General features: G+C 55.6%; 1 protein-coding gene across 1 annotated transcript in view; it reads left to right on the top strand.

The window, feature by feature from the left end:
- The first annotated feature begins 6661 nt into the window (after positions 1–6661).
- MFSD4A (major facilitator superfamily domain containing 4A) overlaps positions 6662–21863 on the top strand; it is a 28587-nt gene continuing 13385 nt past the window's right edge. The window contains exons 1-4 of the mRNA XM_028530919.2: positions 6662–6975; positions 16854–17052; positions 17685–17930; positions 21431–21599. Of these exons, the coding sequence (XP_028386720.1) occupies positions 6746–6975; positions 16854–17052; positions 17685–17930; positions 21431–21599 (844 nt within the window). The 5' untranslated portion in view covers positions 6662–6745. The remainder of the gene's footprint in view (positions 6976–16853; positions 17053–17684; positions 17931–21430; positions 21600–21863) is intronic.

The raw sequence follows: 21863 nt of genomic DNA on the forward strand, positions 1-21863 counted from the left end.
CATGAGTTTTCCAGCAGCTGCTATGAGCTTGGAAAACAGTGTTGTCACTTGATGCCCAGCATCCTTAAGATAAACAGGAACTGGTTGCTCAGGAGAATCACAATTTTTCCTGATGCTGATGCCCAATGGAAATCGTACCTATGTGTCCTCATGAAGGGGTCCCAGTGGCCACAACATCCCCACTGAAACTCCAGTAACTTACCCTAGGGGCATGCAAACTGGACATAAAGCCCCCAATTCCATAAAGGCACGTCAGCGACGGGCCTGAGCACCGCAGGCTGCGGGAGTGAGTCTCCGATAGTGAGATATAGGCTCTCAGCAGCAGTGGTTTCCAAACTTGGCTGCACACAGAGAGCCCTTGGGGAGCTTTTGCAAAATACCCAGGCAGGACTCCATCAGCCCAACCGTCTGACTTTCCTGAACTCAGAGATGATTCTAACGTATCGCCAAGTCTGAGCACCACTGATTAAATAGATAAATTATATGTTCCTCATGAAATCCTCTATGAATATTATTTCTTGCCTCAGAAGTTTTCGTTAGTTCAAGCTATAGTAATTAAACACACATTTGTGTAGCTAATATTTTCTGAATCCCTGCTGTGTGCTAGGCAGGCGCTGCCCCATGTCCTTGAGATGCAAGGATTAATGTGGGACCCAACCTCCATCCTCAAGGAGCTGACAGTTCTGTGTTGCAGACACCCCGGCTGGTGGCCACGAGAAGGGCAGTAATGGGGTGATGGAGGGAACACGAGGCAAGCACCTGGGGCGGCCCTGGGTGGATGAGGAGCTCCCGGCAGACTGACTAGCTCATCAGAGCCCCGAAGGGCCAGGGAGCAGGAGGCAGAGCATAGGGTACCGTGTTCAATATTTTCCTCAGTGGTTTGCATGATTCTTAGTAATTGTACATCATAAACACAAGGTGCCATCTTTACTCCGGAACAACCAGAGGAATAGCCCTTCTGCTGTGTGGCTGAACTGGGACCTCCAAGAGGGCTGGCAGGGACAAGAAGGGCAAACCAAAATTAAATGAGACTCGGGAGCAGGGCAGGGCAACTAAGATGATTTACTCATGAGCCACGAGGGAAGGATCTAGACTTTGGAACCAGGAGACCTAGGCTCAAAATTCAGCTTCAATACTTACTAGCTGTGTGGCTTTGGGCAAGTTACTCTGCCTTCCTGAGCCTCAGTTTCCTTGTCCATAAAATGGAGCTAATGATGATACAGCAACGAAAAACAACAAGCTGCTGCTCTCATAGACGTAACACTGAGAAAGCACACTACTCCGTTGGGAGTGGGTGCTGGAGATATCTATCTTCATCTGGATGCATACACATGTAAAAAGTCTACATGTTCACTTAAGACTTGTGCTTTAATACATGTAAGTTCGACCTCAATAAAGTGAACAAAAGGTTTTTGTATGTCACGTATTGACCCAGAGTGGGCACTCAGTGAGCAGCTGCTAATGTTTCTAGAAAGGAGGCGGCAGCACACCCGTTGCACTGTGCGATGCTCAGACTGCCAGGGAGCCCTGGTGTCGTGCGAGGAGCCCCCTTTTAAAGAGGGTCACTGACAGGGCACAACATGATGGCGACTTCAGGATGGCAAAGGGTCTGGAACACACGGTAAATGCGGAATGGCTGAAAGACGTGGAGAGGATGCTGGGGGGAACAATACAGCTTAGGAAGAATAAGAAGAATGTCTTCAGATAATCAATGGCTGGCTTTCTGCAGAACGGGATCCACACGTTTCCCTTTGCAGCTCTACAGCAGTGACTCTCAGTCTGTGGCTGCATCTGGGTCTGCTGGAGGGTTTATTAACACCGACTACTGAGCTACACCCCCAGCATTTCCGATTCAGCAGGTCTGGGGCAGGACCAAGAGTCTGCATTTCTGACAAGCCCCCAGGGCATGCTGATGCTGCTGGTCTCCGACTACGCTTCACTAGCCGCCATTCTAGTGCACAAAAACAGGCAAGCAGATTGTGTTGTCAGGAAGGAGAAAGAGGATTATTGATTGAGAACCTGGTGTATCAGTCCCTGTGTTACACTCGGTCTACGTTTTCTCAATTATTCTCCCCATTCTGGAGAGGAGGAAGAGCCTCGGGTGTTCACGGATCTCGCAGACCTCTCCGAGGGGGCATGCTGAAAGTGAGCCTGAGTGCCTACCTGCAGGGCCACTGCCAATGGAATTCTGTTTCCAAGTGGGAGATTGTGTCAGGCCATTCAGAGAGTCCTCCAGCTCTCAGAGTTAGGCTAGATTCAACCAGCACTTTTAAGCACTAACACATATTCAGTACCAACTCAATGCCAGGTATTATGCAACATTCCCTCCAGGATGTGTGTGGCCACCGGTCTAACTCCAAAGATGTGCCTCTGTGCCGGCTCACTTGCACCTGTCCCTCCTATCTTCCCTGGCACCTTCCATGACCACTCCTTCCTCCACTCAGGCAGGCTGAAAACTTGATTCATCCGGATATTTGGAAAGGAGGCGCTCTGTGCACACACCCACCTCTGCTGTTTGCGCTCATACGGGGGAGGGTAGCTCCTTCATCTGGGTGCAGTCCTTGGCACCAGGCTGTCTGCCACCTGCCCCCAGCCAACCCCAGACAGAACTTGCTAGCCCACTCTCCACACCCTGGCCAGTAAGGCACTGACGTGGGGACTGAGAAGATGAAGTCCAGAGGTGGGGGGGGGGCGGGCGCCTCCTGCCCCAGAATGGTCAGGGAACTGCAGAATGTGCTTAATGACCTTGAACTGGAGACTTCACTCTGCTGCTCCTGCCTGGCCTCCCGAGAGTCTGGCAAGCGGAGCCCAGAGAGCCCTGGGGACAGAGGGCAGGCCCCTGGTCGCTTAGAGGATCCCGCCAAGCACGCAACCAAGGCCCAAGTTCCAGTGACAACCCTCTAGGCCGCGATAATCAGACCTTTTCTCTTCGCACATCTTTTTTTACATTTAAGGTCTTCAGTTCTAATAGAAACGTAAGAAAAGTAAAATGCGCAGGAAGGGTTCATATACTAAAGAATCTGGAGAGCTGCGATGCACGTGAAAGAGTCTTAGTGAGGGTGTCCAGCTCTCTGTGTAATATTACCATGTTTGCTTTCTCTGTGAGTGTTTCCAGGATGGAGAGCACCTGTCCACGGCCCAAGAAGTGTCGTTGATTTATTGTGTATCAACGTCTAGGTGCTAGTGGGAGTCAGTGCAGGGCAAACACCTCTCACCAAGGGGCCGCCCCCTGTGCCCAGTGGAGAGCAAACCCCATGACCCTAACCTTGAAGGGTGGCAGTATGCAGGTCATCAGCAGTGCTTTAGGTTGGCAGCCCCAGGGAGGGACCCCAGGAAGGTCAAAGAAAGCTTCCCAGAGGAGGTGACCTTTAAGGCAAAGGAACAGATTTCAGTTGGCAAGAGCTGAGAACCCGTGACTCCCTCAGCTCCTTTCCACCAGTCCACTGAGTCTTCCCGTATTTGGGGATCTCGGGCCGCTTTCTAGAGCTTGAGGAACAGGGGTCATTCCCTTCCAAGTTACAAGGAGGGAATCAGAGTGCGGCTAAGGGACCATCCAAGGTTTTGTCTTTAAGCATAATAATGACCAAAGGGTGCCCAGTTAGGGCTGGAGATTTGAATACAAAACACAAAGGAAATACAGGACAGCCTTTGCCCTTGGGGAACTTGCCATCATTGGCAGATAAGATATGTAAAATAAAATATAATTGTAAAGGTACTGTGCGAGTTGTTTCCCCAGCTGTTGATCTAGGACAATCTGTAAGGCACCTGATCAGGGCAGGGGAGAGTTAGATATACAGGTAAACATACCCCCAACCTTTAGAACTCACAGTTTAACTGGCTGCAGAGGAGGCAGGGGAGCAGGAGGAGGCAGCTAACAATCCGCAGAGTACTGGGTGGGGCAAAAGTAGGTTTACAGTTGTGAGTCCGTGAAACACAGGGTTTATGCTTCCATTATTATTTATTAATTATTGTATTCTTTTCCATACAAACAACTGTGAACCTCCTTTTGCCCACCCTGTACAATAGCTGACACTCTAAGACAGTAGCTGGCGAGGAGTAAACCTGGGGCTTGTTGGAATTTGGGGTTTGGAGAGAATCTTTCTCAGAAAGGTTCCTGGAGGTGGTGATGCCAGAAAATAGCGACACTGAGAAAGAGAAGGAAAGAGAATAAGCAAAACCGTTTCACATACTTATCCTTCCAGGCCCAGTTCAATAATCCCCTCTTCCAGGAAACCTTCCCCGGCAAAATGAGATTCTTCTTCTCCAGGCTCTCGAAGCGCCCCTAGTACAGAATGTATCTCATTGCGCCCTGACCGGTGTGTCTCAGTTGGTTGGGTGTCATCCCGCAAAACAAAAGGTCGCCGGTTTGATTCCCGGTCAGGGCAAATGCCTGAGTTGTGGGCCATGTCCCCAGTCGGGGTGCACGTGGGAGGCAACTGACAGGTGTTTCACTCCCTCCCTTCCCCTCTCTAAAATAATAAATAAGTAATATCTTTTTTAAAAAATGAATGTATCCCGTTGTTGTACTTGTTTCCTTACTGCATGGGTCAATTCAAGGGCCCCACACAAAAGAAAAAAGAAAAGAAGGAAGAAAGGCCTTTGACTGCAGTGGGGCTGGGTATCGCATTCACTACAGTCTGTTTTTACTATTACTTTGAAATACAACTCACATATAGTGAAAGGTAGAAATCATAAGCATGCAGCCATGAACACTGAAATGTGTTTACATATGTGGAGCCACCACCCAGATCACGTTACAGAGTGCTCCTAGCACCCCAGACACTGCAGGCTGCTCACTGGAACAGGGCTGCTGCCGCCACCGCCGTGGCCGGAGGACCCGAATGAGTAGGCTGGGTCTCGGGGGAGCAGCCTCCAAGGAAGGGATTTCAGGTGTTTGGTCTGGAGAAGCCAGGTGCTGGGGCGAGGTCATTATTCGTGAGAAGGACTAACTGTGCAAGCGCAATTAGGTTTGTCCTGTGGTGGCAGTGGGCGGCCACAGGGAGGGGTCTTTTAGTAGAGCATGAAGCCCTTCCTGCCACCAGAGCTGACCCATGTTGGAAGCAAACCCCCAGGAAAAGACAAGTGAGGTTCCCATTAATGAAAGGCGTCAGCCAGGAACAGGACTGACACGCGTTTCTCGGTAACGATGGCATGGGGATCGAGGACTCCATTGGACACGGCTCCTTCCACCTCTGAGCATCTCTGATCCTGGCATTTGGTGGCAGTGGCACAGAGGACTCACTCAAATGCTTGTGGTTGTGAATTGTTCCTTTTTCCAGAGGAAAACTTTTTTATCACTAGTGCTGTGCAGGCCCACCATTACCACCGCTGAATAAGTAATTGTCATCTCCTAACACCAGCTAGGCCAGAGAGACCTTGGGGCTCCCCGCCCCCATGCTCACAGTCCAGGGGGAGGGAGCAGATGCTGGGGTGGCACTGCGAGATGGGACCAGCACCTACAAGAGACGTTGGTTGTCCCCATCTGTACCAAGCTGTCATGGGGGCACCCACCCATCTCCTCTGTCTTTTTAGGCCTGGCCCCCCTGGGTGGGAGGGGGCAAATGGGCGTGAATAATGGCTCTCACCACTACCAGAACACCAGGGCAGTGGTGGCACTGTAGGCCTCACTGCTCTGCCTCCTGGGAACAATGCAGGACCATTGTCCTGGCTCAAGAGCAGGACCACACAAGGACGCCAGCCCCGTGACCACCTGGGGAGAGGGACAGCCTGTATCAGCTGCAGGCTGCTTCAAGGACTCGCAGCCTGGAGGCCGGCATCCTCCCACTCCACCTCCTTCCGGCTTTTTCCAGCAAAACAGCAATTTTTCACAGATCTCGTTTCTGTCCTAGAGGGTTATTACCAAATTTCTCCTGGGATTCCTCCAGGTCACCACTCTCCCCTTTCTGTCCCGCTCCCCTCCCCTAAAAAGGAAGGAAAGAGACAGAGTTTGGACCAAGCATCCTTCCTCCCTCCGGCACCTGGCCAAGGTGCAGAGGAGATGCAGCAGGTGAAAATGGGCTCCAGGCCCTTTTGCAGAGCTAGGGGCGAAGATGGATAGTTTCTGGGGTTTTCTGTCTAAAGGGCAATAAACCTTTTGAGGTTCTAATGAAAACCATGGATACCCTCCCAAAATAAAATATATGTAGATTTCGCCTTCAGTTCTGGGGAAAGATGGGGTGGGGGGTGGCTCTCAGACCCTGGAAGTCCGTCTGTGAGGGGCCTCCTCTACAGCCAAAGTCCAGGCCAGGCTAGTGTCTGGGGAGAGCTTGGAGCTCCCCCGAGCCCAGGCGAAGCACTGGAAGACCTCTCTCTCCAGCCTCTCTGTACACACGGGACCGCTAGGGTTCTTGGTGTGCCCGGCTCTAAAATGGGCACTCAGGCCCCTCCGCCCCTGGGAGGCTGCGTAAGGACGCTGGTGGGCCCGGGAGTTGGGTGGGAGGAGGGTGGGGGTGGAGAGCAGCTCCGGGCTGGTCTCCAGGCGGGGGCGGAGGGAGGGCTGGTGCCTGCGAGAGGGAGCAGGCAGCACGCTCCGGGACTCTCGGCCCACCGGCCGAAGACCCACCCCTACCTCCCCAAGCCCGGGGCGGGGCCCCCTGCCGGGCGGCCCCTCCCGGCCCCTCCCGGCCCCGCCCCTCCCCCCTCAGCTGCCGGCCTCCCCCGCCCCGCTGGCCCTCTGCGGGCGGGCGGCACTCGGGCACCGCACGCTCTGGGCCAGCAGCCGCCAGTCCGTCCGCCAGCCGGGGCCATGGGCTGCGACGGCCGCTTGTCCGGGCTGCTCCGCCGCAACCTGCAGCCCACGGTCACCTACTGGAGCGTCTTCTTGAGCTTTGGCCTGTGCATCGCCTTCCTGGGGCCCACGCTGCTGGACCTGCGCTGCCAGACGCACAGCTCGCTGTCCCAGATCTCCTGGGTCTTCTTCTCGCAGCAGCTCTGCCTCCTGCTGGGAAGCATCATCGGGGGCGTCTTCAAGCGGACGTGAGTACCCGGCCTTCGTCGCGCGGACCCTTCCCTCCCGCCTCCCTCTTCACTGTCCCCGCGGTGCCGGGCTGCGACCACCCCTCCCCACTCTGCCTGCTGTGACCGGGTTGCCGAAAGGCTGCCTCTGTCCTCCACCCCAGCTCTCCGAGCAAAACTCTCCCCCGGGACCGAAGGTGATCTCTGGGTTGTGTTTTGGCCTTCACTCATCCCTGTGAGGGGGTAAACCCAGCACTCACCCCGCTTCCCCCACCCCCACCCCCACTCCACGGGAGATGGGCAATGCAGTTTGCAAAGGTGGGAGCGTCCCCCTCCTGCACAGCGGGCCTGACGTTTGTCCCTAGCCCCTACTGCTGGGCGGGTGGAATTGGAAGTGAGGTGGAAGGAGAATGGGAGTGTCACCTCAGGAGCCCTGTGAGGTGCCAGAGGGCTGGGGCTTGACAGAGCGCCCAGGGCCAGGCTCCGCTCACACCAACAGTCCCAGATCAGCAGACACAGGTCACCCCTTTCCCCAGGAGGCCACAGGCCAGTGGGTCCGGTGTGGTCCTGTTCCTTAAGGGGCCAGGGTTCCTGCCCTGGACCCTGGAGGCAGAGCCCTTTTGCCTGTGAGACACACAGGACCTCCCCACTGGGGCCTTGTAGGGAAGGTCTGGGGTGTCTTATAGCTTGGTAAGGTGACCCTCTCTCTCTGTGCCAGGGTTCCCCTCCACCACCCCCTGTTACTCCTCCCTGGCCTCTGCCCAGGGTTGGTGTCTGGAGTGCCTGACATGGCCCCCAGGGACTCCTCTTAGGGTTTCATTGCAGAGCCTTCTCCTGCTCAAATTGGACAGGGCCACCTTCAAGGAGCCCTTTGGAAGGGTGGCAGGATCACTGGCTCAGTGCAGCTGGGAAAACAGACCCAAAACAGAAGATAGATGACTTGCAAGCCAGAAGCTGCTGGGAGATTTCCCTAGTCCCAGCCCTGGGCTGCATGGTTTCCTGGATTGCTTGGGCTCAAGTAGGCAGACGGCCTGGGAACAAAACCACAGCTGGGCTATCTCAGAGGAACCTCTGGAGGGCCCGTCTGGGCCAAGGGCAACCCCCTTTGGCTCACTCCTAGAGGCTTCCACGAGGGTGGGTTTTCCTGTCCACCCCACTCCACGGCTGATGCCAGAGGGGCACAGGTGCCAGACCGATGGCCCCACGTTAAGCCACCAAATGATAAAACTCCCTAATTGTCGATTAGGGAGTGATTATCCCCACTACCAAATCCTCTTGTAAACTGAAAACCTCTCCTCTTAAGAAGCACCTCTCCTTGCCCAGTGTTTCTGTGGGTTTGTGCAGGGCTGGGTGCATGCGGGACTCAGAAAGTCTTAGAAACTCAAGATCCGTTCTGATTCTGCCTAGAGGTGTATTTTTAAATTTATTTTTTCAATTACATTTGACATAAAACATTATATTAGTTTGAGGTGTACAACATAGGAATTAGGCATTTATATACCTTGCAAAATGATCACCCTTATATGTCTAGTACCCATCTGGCACCATACACAGTTATTGCAATATTCTTGACTATTTTCCCTCTTCTGTATTTTATATCCTGTGACTATTTTTATAACTGTCAATCTGTACTTTTAAAAATCTTTATTTATTGATTTTAGATAGGGAGAGAGGAAAGAAGAGAAAAAGAAAGAAACCTCGATTGTTGTTCCTCTTATTTATGCATTCATTGGTTGATTCTTATATGTGCCCTGACCAGGAACTGAACCTGCAACCTTGGCGTGTCAGAATGATGCTCCAACCGACTGAGCTACCTGCCCAGGGCCCAATTTGTATTTCTTAGTCCATTTACCTTTTTTACCCATCCTCCCCAGCCTCTCTCCCATCAGGCGACAATCAGTTTGTTCTTTGTATCTATGAATTTATTTCTGTTTTGCTTGTTTATTTTTTAGATTCCATATATAAGTGAAATCATATGATATTTGTCTTTCTGTGTCTGACTTATTTTGCTTTGCATCATATCCTTTAGGTCCATGGTCCTTCAGGTTGTCACAAATGGCATTTTCGTCCTTTTTTATAGCTGAGTAATACTCCATTGTATATATGTACCACTTTTACCCATTAGTCAGTTGATGGGCCCTGGGGTTGCTCCCATGCCTTGTCTGTTGTAAATTCTGCTGCAGTCAGCGTAGGGGTACATGCATCTCCAAATTAGTGTGTTAGGTCTCTTCAGATAAATACCTAGGAGTGGAATTGCTAGGTCACATGGTAGTTCTATTTTTAATTTGTTGCGGAACCTCCACACTGTTTTCCACGGTGCCTGCACCAGTCCACATCCCCAACAACAGTGCCTGACAGTTCCTTTTCTCCGCATCCTCGCCAACACTTGTTGTTTGTTGATTTACTGATAATAGCCATTCTGGCAGGTGTGAGGTGATCTGCCTAGAGGTTTAATTAGAAATCTGTCAAGGTATTTTTCTGTTTTTGCTCTTGTGTTTTAAGTGTTTTGATGTATAAAAGCCCCCTCACCTGGAACTTTTTAGGAACACGTGTAGCACAGAGCATAAGAAGGGGCGTGAGTATAACCCTAAGAGGCAGGTCGCTGTGCTGGGCCTCGCGAGAAGGGCAGAGATACGCATCCGGCTGGACCATCTCTCCCTCCCTTGCTTTGAGCCTCCCTTTAGGTTCCTTACTCAACAGGGGGCTCTGGACAAGCAGTGGGCAGGGGCTCACGGCATGAAGGCTACTCACAGAAAGGAAAAATGGTCATGGTGACAATGGTGACTGTCTTTATTGAGCACTTAGCCAGTTCTGGGCACTGTTCTTAGGACCTCGCTTGTACAAGCCCATTTCATCCTCACAGCAACCCTGAGGAGTAATACTGTTTCTAGGAAGCCGAGGCACAGAGCGGTTAGGAGACTTGCCTCAGGGTCCCACAGCTGCTCAGAGGCCTAGTCAGGATTTGAACCCAGGCGTTTGTCTCTAGAGCCAGAACTCTGCAGGGTGTGAGTTATGCTCTGCACTCCCAAGCACAGGCGTGGACCATCTCTCAGCTGACACACCTGGGAAGGGAGCTGGGGGCCTTTGGGGCTTCTTGCTGAGATCGGAGGGTACAGGCAGGGCAGGATGGGGACAGTAGGCCCTGCCAGTGCTTTGGGTTTAAATTCTGAACCTCAGTCCTTTCATCCCAAAGACAAAATGTCGCAAAGATCCCTGTCCTCTGGTTAAGAGCAAAGCAGACTCCAGTGGACGTGGGGGGATATCACAGGGCTGACCTGTGGGTAAATGGGAGTCACCACCTAGCTAGGCCTGGATGATTCCCCATCCCCCACCTCACCCCAATAAACCAGCCTCCATTGGCCCTGAAACCAGCCTCTAAAGCTTGATTCCTTGGGGCCTCCCCACATCTCAGTTAAAATGCTAATACCCCTCCCTGCAAGTGCTTTTCAGCTTAAGTGATTACTGGCTGGTGCACCCAGCTAGTGCTTGTCAGTGGGGGATTGGCTAACCGTGGAGAGGGCCAGCTGCCGAAGGGGGCGGTGCAGAGCCCTGGAGAGAGGGAATCCCGAAGGCAGCTCTTCTTTCTCCAGGATTCCGTCTGGGTTCTGCCTGCTGCTTGCCCCAGACCGACAACCAGGGCTGGATAGTTTCTGGATGCCTCCACAGCGACATGCGTTGGAGGGACTGGGTGTAGAAAGCCTTGGATGTCAGAGTGGGTGCAGGGGAGACGGGAGCCTTGGCTCAGGGCAGGGCCAGCGTGCGCACACGCTCCCTGCTTCCCTCTGTCTGCCCCTCCAAGGCCTCCCGCCCCCTCCCGCGCTCTCTTCCCTTCTAGCCTGGAGACATGTTGAAGGAGGCCACCACATGCAGGCCAAGAGGGAGAAGGGTACAACTGGGCTCAGAAAAATCAGGAGTAGACCTTCCTTAGGAGAGCAGAAAATGATTCAAGTAAAACATAAAGCCACCTTGCCGGCAGGGTGTACAGGTATGTGCTTTGTCAGAAAGAGGAAGGAGGGTGTATTTAGACACAAGTTTAGAGTTTCTTTCCTGGTTTCTTGGGGACCTGTCTAACCACCCTGGGCAGTTTGGGAGACCCCTTTATCTCAAAGGCATCAGGGCAGAAAAGCAGCTTTCAGGGCTTTCTCAGTCTTCTCCCAGCCCCACCTTGGCCTCTCCCCTGAATATACCCTGCTAACTGCGGCCTCTCTGAGTTCTTCCCCTCTTTGCCCTAGTCACTATCTCCTTCTCTACCTGCTTTTTTCCTCAAATTCCTGCAAGTCCTGCCCTGCCTCAGACCCAGCTCCAACTCCCTCCTTCCCCTTGCACGAAACCTAGTGTTCTGTGTGAGGCTCCCAGGCCCCTCTCAGACCTGCTTCTGCAAGATCCTGGCCCCCGAGGGAACACGATGCAAAAGCCAGTTCCTTCCTCTGACCTGGGCCCTTGGTTGGTCTCCCATCTAGAAAGCCTCGCTTCTTTCGCCAGCAGCTTGTCCACCTTGCAGCATGCGACAAACCTGGGCCAAAAGCCACCAGGCACACTTCTTGCTTTAAAAATCCACCTCAACATGGAGTTACCATATGACGCAGCAACTCCACGGCTAGGTATACGCCTCAAATGAAGACATATGTCTGCACAAAACTTGTACATGCATATTCATAGCAGTGTTATTCATAATGGCCAAAAAGAGGAAACAAACCAAATGTCCATCAACAACATGTGGTACATCTATACAGTGGGCTGTCTTTCAGCCATAAACAGGAAGGACATACCGCCATATGCTACAATATGGAGGGACCTTGAAACACTGTTGAGTGAAGAAGCAGACACAAAATATGACATGCTGTATGGTTTCATTTATCTGGGAGTCCGCAATCAGAAAATCTGTAGGTACAGAAAGTAGATTAGTCTCGCCTGGGGCTGGGGGTGGGGGGGGGGCATGGAGAGGAATGGGGGGTGACTGCAGACCGGTGTGGGTTTCCTTTTGGGGTGCTGGGAATGCTCTAAATTTAGATTGTGGTCATGTGTTTATAATTCTGAGCACACTAAAACCGTCAAACTGTACACTTCGAACAGATGAATGTTATGGTATGTGAATTTATATCAATTCTTTTGTTAAAAAGTATCACAAAACTCATCCCAACTCCCCCTTAGTTCACTCACTCAACAAACATCTCTTGAGCCAGACCGTTTTGGGGGTGAGCACGGCAGACGGGGCTCCTGCCGTGCTGGAGCTTACCTTCTGGAGGGCCGTGTCAGTGAAACACGGGGAGTAAAGCTGAGTCAGGAGACAGAGTAGCAGAGCTGGGCAAGGGTAACCAAGGTAGGCAGTCAGGGAAGGCCTCTCTGAGGAGGTGACATTTGAGCTGACACTTGAATGACAGGAGACAGCCGTGCATGCAGAGAACTGCATGGGGGAGAGGCGTTATGGGCCAAGAGAACTGCAAGTCCAGCCAACCTGTAAGGAGTGCTCCCTGGAGCCCAGCACCCGCTGGGCCAGGGCCTGCCCACAGGCAATTAATCGTGCCTTAGGATGGGATCTTCCCAAGACAGGCTGGGCTGTTCCTCCCTCTGGGGACCCCCAGCCATTACACAGAGCCCTGAATAAGCTGGGGTGTCAGTGCTGGGGTGACCCACCTAGAGGGGGCTGCTTCTGCCCTGGCCCCTTCCTCAATCTAAGTCACCCTTTGCTATTGCCCTGGCTTCAACTGTAGTCCCCAGCCTGCCCTAGCTCCACGAGGGAGCCCCGTCTCTGGTTTCTCGTCCTCTCGCGGGCTGCCTGCCCCTGTGGGGAAGGGAGGTGTGCGGACGCCTCTGACCCCTCCTTGGTTCTGTGCTCTGCCCTCTCCCCTAGGCTTTCCAGGACAGAGGTCATCCAGGGGAAACAGGGGCATCCCCTACATCAAAGATGTAAGCAGAATGTCAGTGCCCCTCCTGAGGTCACTCATTGCAATCTGGGGTCACTCTGTCTTTGGTGACACGGGGCTGGGCTTCCACAGTAAGTTTACCTGCCCCTGGTGGGGAAAGCAGGACAGGCAGCTGATGCCTTACTACTGGAATCCTTCCCCTGTTTTGAAGCCAAGCAGACCCTTCCTTGTTTTCTGGGCCAGAGAAGTTGCCCACAGCAAAGCCAGGTCAAGGTGATCACGTGTGTCCCCTGGGTAAGACAGAACCCCTGGTTGACAAGGTCAGCAGTGTGCTCAAGGCCACACAGCAAACTGGTGGGGCTGGCACCTCCAGCAGAGCCACCACCAGGCAGGGGGAGGACCTGGCTCCCTGCCCTCCCTCCCTGTTGGCACCTTCCGTGTGGAGCTGGCAATGAGTAACTGGGACATTTCTCAGGCTTCCTAAGGAAGGGTTCCCTGGATGGTTGGGGCTGTTCCTGGGAGTGGGGCTCTTCCTATAATTGACCTGAATTAACCTCTGAACCTAGCACCAGAGGAGGGCAGATCAGTGATACTACACTGGCTTCTGCCTGGATTGGGAGTCAAGAAACTGGATCCCAGCTCAGCATTACTCTGCCCTCCTTCCCTGTCTGGTCCTGGTTCCTGATCTGTAACATGAGGGCTAGGGCTCTTCCGTCATGTTGTCACTCTAGCTGTTCCTGGACCAGCCTCCGAAGTCACCCTGGAGGGAGCTGCAGCAGGAACAGTGGCAGAGCCTTGGGGGAGAGTCGCAGAGCCGGCACCATCCCCTGCACCCCTCCTAGATGGCATGCTTTTCTGGGCCTGGCAATGCTCTCCGGGAGCCAGCAGGGAGGGGTGAGCAGCGGGGTGGGGACTGCAGGGGACAGGGAAGATCCCAGTGAGTGAGAGCGGAGGACCAGCTGGAAAGCACAGCAGACTCCGCACAGCAGCTTCGTGAGGCGGAGCCCACCAGCCCATCTTAGAGGGGAAGAAACTGAGGCTCAGAAGGCCACCCGCTGGGAATTGGCAGAGGGGCCAGACCAGTCTTCTAACTACAGATCCCCCTCATCTGCGCTGCCAGAGCTGTTTTGACATTATTATTTAAACATTAACAGTTATCGACTTTCCTAGAAAGGGCTATTGACCAAGCCATTAAGTGGCCAGGCCGATCAGTGTGTTTCAGTCCGGCTCTGGGATGCACGCGAGACCCCTTCTCTCGGCAGCAACATGCCGCTCCAAAGAAACTTGTTCAGGTGGATTTCTGGAATGCCCAGGAGGAGCCCTGCTGAAGCAACTGGAGGGTGGGCAGCCCGGATCCAAACACGGTTTCCTGAGGTGTGGCGTCCCCATTTACCGGGAATGGGTCTCCATCCCCTAGTGTGATCTGGGCCCTCCTTGGCCCCACCCCTGGTGGGCAGCAGGCTCACGGCCCTGCCCAGGGGGTGGCGGGAGGTGTGGGGAAGGCACATCTCCTCAGCTTCTCCTTCCTGCCAGTTCTCTCTCTATGCCTCCCTCCTGCCTGTCCCTGGGCCTCGGAACAAGAAAGCCCCCTGTGGGCATCAGGTGTCCTCCAGAGTGATAAGGTGAGAAGACATGGACAGGAGAGAGGAGAGGCCTGGACAGGGCAACCTGCTGGACTCGGCCCTTCTCCAACCCGGCCCCTTTTCTGAGCCTCCTGCTGTTCCACGCAGCGCCTTCTTGGTACCTCTCGGTCTGTCTCTCTGTCGCCCCCGTACAACCCCATGTCAGCCCCCAATAGTCTCCCGTCCCTTTCCCTGGGCCATCCTGTGTGCAGCGACAAGACACACCTGCCTCGAACACTGGTCTCCTTTCAGTAGCAACATTCAGCCCCTTCCCAGGGCCAAGCACAGTGCCAGGCCTGGGGCCCCACAATGAACGGGCTGCCCCAGATGCCTCGGGAGGCGGGCGATGAAGCCAGCAGTTATGATATAAAGCATCTGGAGATCCCATAAACACCAGCAGAGGAACCACTGGGGGCCCATGTTCTAGAGACTGTAGCGATTCACCACTGCTTCCTGAGACAGGGCTCTGCACAGCCCAGCCTCGTGCTCCCTGCTGGCCGCCCCCTCCAGCCTGGCTGAGACCCGACACCAGCCTTCTTACACACCCCACACACGCCCCCCACCGTGGAGGAACAGCATGGCATGGAAGACCCCGGTTTAAGTCCACACTGTCAGCTACTTTCTTGGCCTTTCTCAGCCTCGGTTGACTTGTGGGTCAGAAATTGCAAACTCTCCCTCAGCATTGTCATGTGCACAGATGTCTTGGCCGAGCAAACAGATGTTAGTGTTGCCCTGGAAACCAGCTTCGCTTCCTCACATTGCCCCACGGCTCCTCCTCTCCTTCCCTCAGGACTTTCCTGCGGAACTGATTCCTGATCCCCTCGCTCAGGTGTTGCAGGGCAGTGTGATGACGTGTTCCTTTTCCACGAGTGTTTGTACTCAGAGCATCTGTGCTTTACCACAGAGTGGGGAGTCAGGCGGTGGAAATGTCACCCCCCTGTACTGGGTTAATGTAGGGGACATTTGAGGGGGATAGAGGGGACCCTCTTGGCATTCCCGAAGTCGGCTCACCTGAGAGACTCCTAGTCTACCTGTGTGGGGAAAGGAAGGGGAAAGAGAGTGCTGTTATGCAAGGGCGGCTGTTCTTAGTGCCCTCAGGGTTTCAGGCACGGCCTCTGTGTTGGCACCATCGGAAACGCAGTGCAGCCACGAGGCTGCAGGAAGCGGAGGCTCAGTTCCTGCTGGGGTGGGGGGCGGGGTCAGGCCTCCCCACAGCATGGCCTCCCTACTGTCCTCCGGGGACCAGGGTGGAGTGGGTGGCAGGGGCCGTGCTCAGTAATCTCGCCAGCAAGTCAGCTGGAAACAAGCATATGATGGGCAGCCGCTATCAGCAGAGCCCCTGGTTAGGGAGTTAATCAAAGACACACAAGACGAGAAGCTGTGAGCCGAGGGCTCAGAGGCAGGAACCTCCTGGAAAAGACAGCTCACCAGGGTTTGGGGGGTATTTCCCTTCTCTCCAGTGTGTCAGAAATTCAGGCATATCTCCTTGCCCTATCCCCCACACCCCCCCAAGTACAGCAGCCACAGGGCTGACTGGGGCTCCCCAGCTTTTCTCAATTTAAGAAAGCTTCTCCACAACTTCTTCCCTCCAGAGCCTTCTTGCTGCCCGATCTCCGCCCCCCCCCCACCCCCGCCACATTAGCCTTTCAGACTGGCCCCAGAAAACGCAGGCTTCATTCCTTCCTCCGAGAGTGTTTGCTGGGCAGAGTGTACCTGCCAAAAAGACCTTCACGGAGCCTTCGGCACTTCATTCATTTGTTCGTTCACGCATCCATTCCCTCCCTCGTGGAGAGTGGCCCGCAGCCTGTCTGCGGTGGGCTCCGGGGGGGGGGGGGGGGGGGGGCGGCGTACTGCCCAGTGGGGATGGCCGCAGAGCCTCGCGTCCAGCCTCCTGCCAGGCACAGGGCCCATCACCTCTGCCCGTACAGGGCTCACCAAATGCCTCCGACGCCTCGCCGTGGGCTGTGGCTCAGGCAGCTCAGGCCTGCGGCCTGCGAGGGGCCTGTCCTCCACTCCTGCGTGGACAGTGCCCACGGCAGCCCGGCTCAGGGATTTGGGGTTCCGGTTCCATCTCCAGGTTTGTGCATGTGGCACAGTTCCCTTGGAACATTTGAAGCAGATTCCCCTCTAATTGTTGACAGGTAGACAATATAAAATTGCTTATAGGTAAAATAATAGCAGTTACACTGTGTTAGGGCCCCTTGCGTCCCATCACGTGCTCCCTGGAGTCCTCACTACCAGCCCAGGGGGAGAGACTGCTCTCTGAGACTGAGGCACGTCTCGCCTGCAGCCCGCAGCCAGTAAGAGACAGGGCTTCTTCCTCAGCTTCCTTCCCCTGCCACCAGAGGGTGGGGGACGGTCCCCAGGGGCCACCCAGTTCCCCTCCACTGACCTCAGCCCTCTGTGACCGCAGCCTGGCCCAGTCCCTGTGGGCTCTCTTCTCCTCCTCTCTGACCATCTCCCTGGTGTTCGCCGTCATCCCCTTCTGCCGTGATGTGAAGGTGCTGGCCGCCGTCATGGCGCTGGCGGGCCTGGCCATGGGCTGCATCGACACCGTGGCCAACATGCAGTTGGTGAGGATCTACCAGAAGGACTCCGCCATCTTCCTCCAGGTGAGCCCACGGTGGCCCCAGGGCAGGGCGGTGGGGGGCCCTGCCCACTTGTCCATCTCTCTTGGCCTCCTCACCCCTCAACCTCAGCGACTTTGACCCTAGGCCAGGGCGGTGGAGCACAAAGAGCACCAGGGGCTGAGTTCAGTGCGACCAGCTAGGCTGGTGTCTCTGCACTCGGTCATGACCCCTGCCCGGGGCCAGGGGGGGGAGGGCACAAGAATCTAAGCGCTAACCAGAAAGCTTTCTGTCAAGGGGAGGACTTGCTGTTTTCCTCTGGTCCCCTTCCCTCTCTCTGTATTTCTTCTTCCTTCCTTGTCCTCCCACGCACCCACGACTCTGGTCCGGCCCTTCCCTGTTTTAAGCCCCCTCCCCTCTGGTGGACGCTGACACGGGAACAACCTCCCATGGCGGGTGAAGGTCTGGGAAAGGAGGGAGAATAAGAGAGGGGGTGGTCCTGGCGGGCAAGTCATCCCAGGACACGCAGGTGGCCGAGAGGCTCGTCCCTCCCCTCTCCTGCCTCCCACCCCTTTGCTCCCCTTGGGCTCGGGAGGGGCTCCCCAGATGGGACACAAGGTGGGGGATGGGTAAGAAGCTGGCACCATCACCCCATCCCCCCTCTCCTCCCTCCCCAGGTTCTTCATTTTTTTGTGGGTTTTGGGGCTCTGCTGAGCCCCCTTATCGCCGACCCCTTCCTTTCGGAGGAGGACTGCTTGCCTGCCAATGGCACAGCCAACGCCACTTCCAGCAGCCACCTCTTCCATGCCTCCAGGGTCCTGGGCCACCGGTCTTGGTCGAACGGGACGCTCCCTGGGCAGTCCCCGCCAGACCGAGCAGGAACCCGTGTGTCCTACGCCTTCTGGATCATGGCCCTGATCAACGTGAGTACTGCTGGGGCCGGGCTGGGCTGGACGGGTGGGCAGTCACACGGCCAGTCCGTTCCAGCTCGGGTGAAGGTTCTCCTGTTTCTAAGGCCTGGGCTGGGGCTGGGTGTGTCCTCGAGAAGACAGCAGGATGGGAGAGCCGACCCTGCAGGGTTTATCTGAACACGAAGAGGGTTGCAACAGACCCCCACTAAGGTCCTTCCCTTTGGCTGTGACATCCCGTGAATGCAGTTCTCAGGGGAGACACAGCAGTGAACGGGTTTAGCACAATGAAATCAGGGCCACCTTTCAAGTTGTCTGAGGTGCTGTGGGAGACCCAGCCCTCTCCTCCGAGGTCAGATGAGGCTGACCCTGGGCCAGAGCCCTGCAGGATGGGACAGGTTCTTCTCCAGGGCCCTCCACGGCTGGGGGATTCGCCTGTGCCCCGCTGTGCAGGCAGCTCCTGGGAGGCAGGGCCACCTCCCAGGGGCGCCCTGCCAAGGCTGCCTTGGAGGGAGCACAGCAGAGACACAACCGACTCACTGTGACTGAGTCAGACACCGAGGCCTCTCGGAGCCCCCGGCTCCACCCTCCCGGCCAGCTCTGGCAGGAAACCTCCTCTGGTGCTCTGCAGCCCCAGGCTGGCTCTCCTGTGTGAGCTTCTGCTGGGGCCAGAAGGAGCGGTGGGGAGGCTCCCCCGCCCCAGCGCCTGCCCCCGCTTGGGAAAGACTGCCAGGAGCAGCGCTGGCCTCCTGACTTGGGCCTAGCATGGGCTGGGAGTGGGGAGGGTTCCAGTTGGCCACTGGCCTGCTGGCTGGGGAGGGAGTCACTGTGGGCTCGTCACTCTGACTTAGAACTTAGGCACTCGGCAGACCTGTCAGCCCTCCAGAGGGAGGCCGCTAGGTGCGGGCAAGACAGCAGCTCCCAGCTTCTGTGGTGCTCAGAGTGACGCTGTGCACGTTGAGACCTTGCTGCCCCACCGAGCAGCCAGCGGGGTGTCACCCTGCCTCTGGCTCGAAGCCCTGATAGCAGCCGGTGTGGGGCCAGGCCGTGCTGGAGCCTGACTCTGGCACAACCTCCCACCCGCTGCCCTGCTGTCACTGCCCATTTCCCCTTCTTCTCCTCTGTGACCCTCCGTCCCTCCAGCAGAGCCTTCCCCGGGGGCCCAGAAACGCCCCCTCTCCCTCTGCTCCTTTCCTTTTCTGCCCGGCCTGTCATTGTTTGGGAACAATGCGGCTTCAGGCCTGCGCTCTCCAAGGGGGACCTGCGGAGGGAAGGAGACTGTCAGTACACAGTCAAGGCTGGGCCTGTGGGACCGGAAGCTGGCAGGTCCCGCGTAAGCCCGAGGTCTGTTTTCTCTTGCCGCACGAGGCGCAGACTGGAAGCACTTCATTTGAAGCGAGATTTTCGTACTTTTCCCATTGGTTTCTGTCTGGAGATCAACAGTCACCACAGAGGAGAGTGAGGCCATGCAAGCACACAGGCACATATGCACAAACACACACTCATGTGCACGCACAGGAACAGCCCACCTGGCACTGTCTGACTCCAAGGTGGAGCCTGCCTTCCCTGGGCCGCCTGCACGGATGGAGGGGGCTCCTGCGGCAGAGCCCCATGTGAAGTCCTTCCCGCCGCCCACCTCCCTGGAAAGCCCTGCCTGGGCGGCCTGGCCCCTTTGACAGCTGTTTCCCCTTGGCCTCCACTCAGGCATTCTGCCACCACGGGCCTCGGTGTGCGGGTTTCCTGTTTCCCCAGCAGACTGGAGGGAGAGCTTTAGCTCCTCCTTCGGACCTGGCACTCTTGAGGCCCGGAACCGTCTCCTTCCACTCGGGCCCAAAGTGTGGCCCTGGCTCTGCAGGCAGAGTCTGGCTTGGCCTTGGTTCCGAGTGTGGAGGGAGGCTCCCGAGGTGCCCAGAGGGAGGTGTCAGTGCAAGGCTGGTGTTCAGGCGACTTGGAAAATGCTCAGGAGCCAGCCTGGCTCCATGCCAGAGAAGACTCCCTCAAAGCAGCCCCAGACAGACTTCTGCCTCTATCCCCCTTCAGCCCAGAGGAGCCCATAGGCCTCTGGGAAGCTTCCACAGCCCCCGGCCTTCCTCTCTCCCCTAAGCAGGAGGAACTGCACGGAGCCGCAGCAGCAGGGCAGAGGCTAGCCTGGATGAGGGTGTCCTGGCAGCCAGGGTGGTCAGACAGAGGCAGGGCACCTGAGGGAGGCGGCAGAGGCTTCTGCAGGCAACCTCAGAAGCAGGAGACATTTCTCATCACTCTGGGGCCTCAATTTCTAACCTGTATGACATGAGAGGCACATAGGTGAGCCACAAAAAGTTTCAAACATGCAGTACCTGACCATTTAGTCAGGGACACTGATCCCTTTTCCTGTAGATTTTCAAATTAAAAATGTGACATCAGCCCTGACCAGTGTGGCTCAGTTGGTTGGGTGTCATCCCACGAAGCGAAAGGTCGCTGGTTCGATCCCGGTGAGGGCACATGCCTGGGGCTGCAGTCTCAGTCCCTGGTCGGGCGCGTTTGAAAGGCAGCTGACCAGTATTTCTCTCCTCTTCTCCCTCCCCACCTTCCTCCCTCCCTCCCTTCCCCTCTCACTAAAAATAAATAAGTAAAAACCTTTAAATTACACCTATTTTTTTGTCAGATCAGCAAACAACATAATTTGGGGGGGGAGGTGTTGCAGAATTTTATATGTTCCATAAGATGAAAAAGGTTAAAGATCACTGCCCCATAACTCTGGAGAGTTCATAAAACCTAAGTGGCTTAACATAAAAAATAGCAGTGAACTTAACATTGGGCTTGTGTGTGTGTGTTGCCTGTAGCACGCATTTTTTTTTTAACCAAAAGGAGTCCACACCTCTGTTTTCCCATTTAGATGCCCAGCCCCAAGCCTGAGGACAGCCTCAACCCTCTTAGGGCACACCATCACTGAGACGGCCCCCGGGGTGGACATGGCACTGGACAGGCTCAGGATGCCCCAGTGACAGCCCTGCTCTGCCCCAAGCCAGCTGTGTCACCAGCACTGACGCTTGCTGGACCTCCAGCTGACCGCTCAGGTCTCTCCCAGAGTGACAGGTTCTGACTAAGTGGTAACTCTGAGCCTCACTTGCCCCATCCGGAAAATGGAGATGATAATTCCCCCAGCAGGTTCGCAGAACCGCGATGAACGAAAGCAAAGCTTCTTTGGAAACAAGTTTGTCTCTGGCACCTTTCCTGTGCCCACAGAGGCCCGGTGTGAGTCTAAGCTTTGCCTGTGACAAGTACCTGACTCTTCAGGGAGACTGATGTCGCCCCTGTGTGTGTTAAGGTTGGGCAGCAGTTCCACCAGCCTGCCCTGGGTCAAGGCCGCAGTAGCTGGGGAGGCCTCTCAGGTGGGCACCCTTGGCGAAGAGCTGTCTCCTCCCAGGACTGTGTAGACATGTGCCGTGTGACCGTGGGGGCACATGCAGTGGGCCAGGCATGGGGAGGGGAGCCTGCCGGAAGCAGGGCTCTTCTGACCCTCTGCCCACCCCCAGCTCCCGGTGCCCATGGCCGTGCTGTTTCTGCTGTCCAAAGAGCGGCTGCTGACCTGCTGCCCTCAGAGGAGGCCGCTGCTCCTGTCTGCAGACGAGCTCGCCCTGGAGACACAGCCTCCAGAGAAGGAAGACACGTCCTCGCTGCCCCCAAAGATTCCGTCACATCCAGGTGGGGGCTCTAACGAACTTTCGTGCTCACAGCCCCACAAGGAGGCTACTCTAGTAACCCCTCCCCCAGAGGGCGCAGGTAGATCACAGGTGATAATGGTTGGAGAAGAACCTTGGCACCAGTGGTCTCATGAGGCAGGAGATGGAGCAGCCTGGCCAAGGGAATGAGCCCTAACCGCCATTCTGCCTGCCCCTGCTTGCGTGATCTTGGGCAAGTTACTTGACCTCTCTGAGCCTTGCCTCCACCAGGGCTGTGAGATGGACA

The sequence above is a fragment of the Phyllostomus discolor genome, chromosome 14 (genome assembly GCF_004126475.2).
Source record: "Phyllostomus discolor isolate MPI-MPIP mPhyDis1 chromosome 14, mPhyDis1.pri.v3, whole genome shotgun sequence".
NCBI classification, from domain to species: Eukaryota; Metazoa; Chordata; class Mammalia; order Chiroptera; family Phyllostomidae; genus Phyllostomus; species Phyllostomus discolor.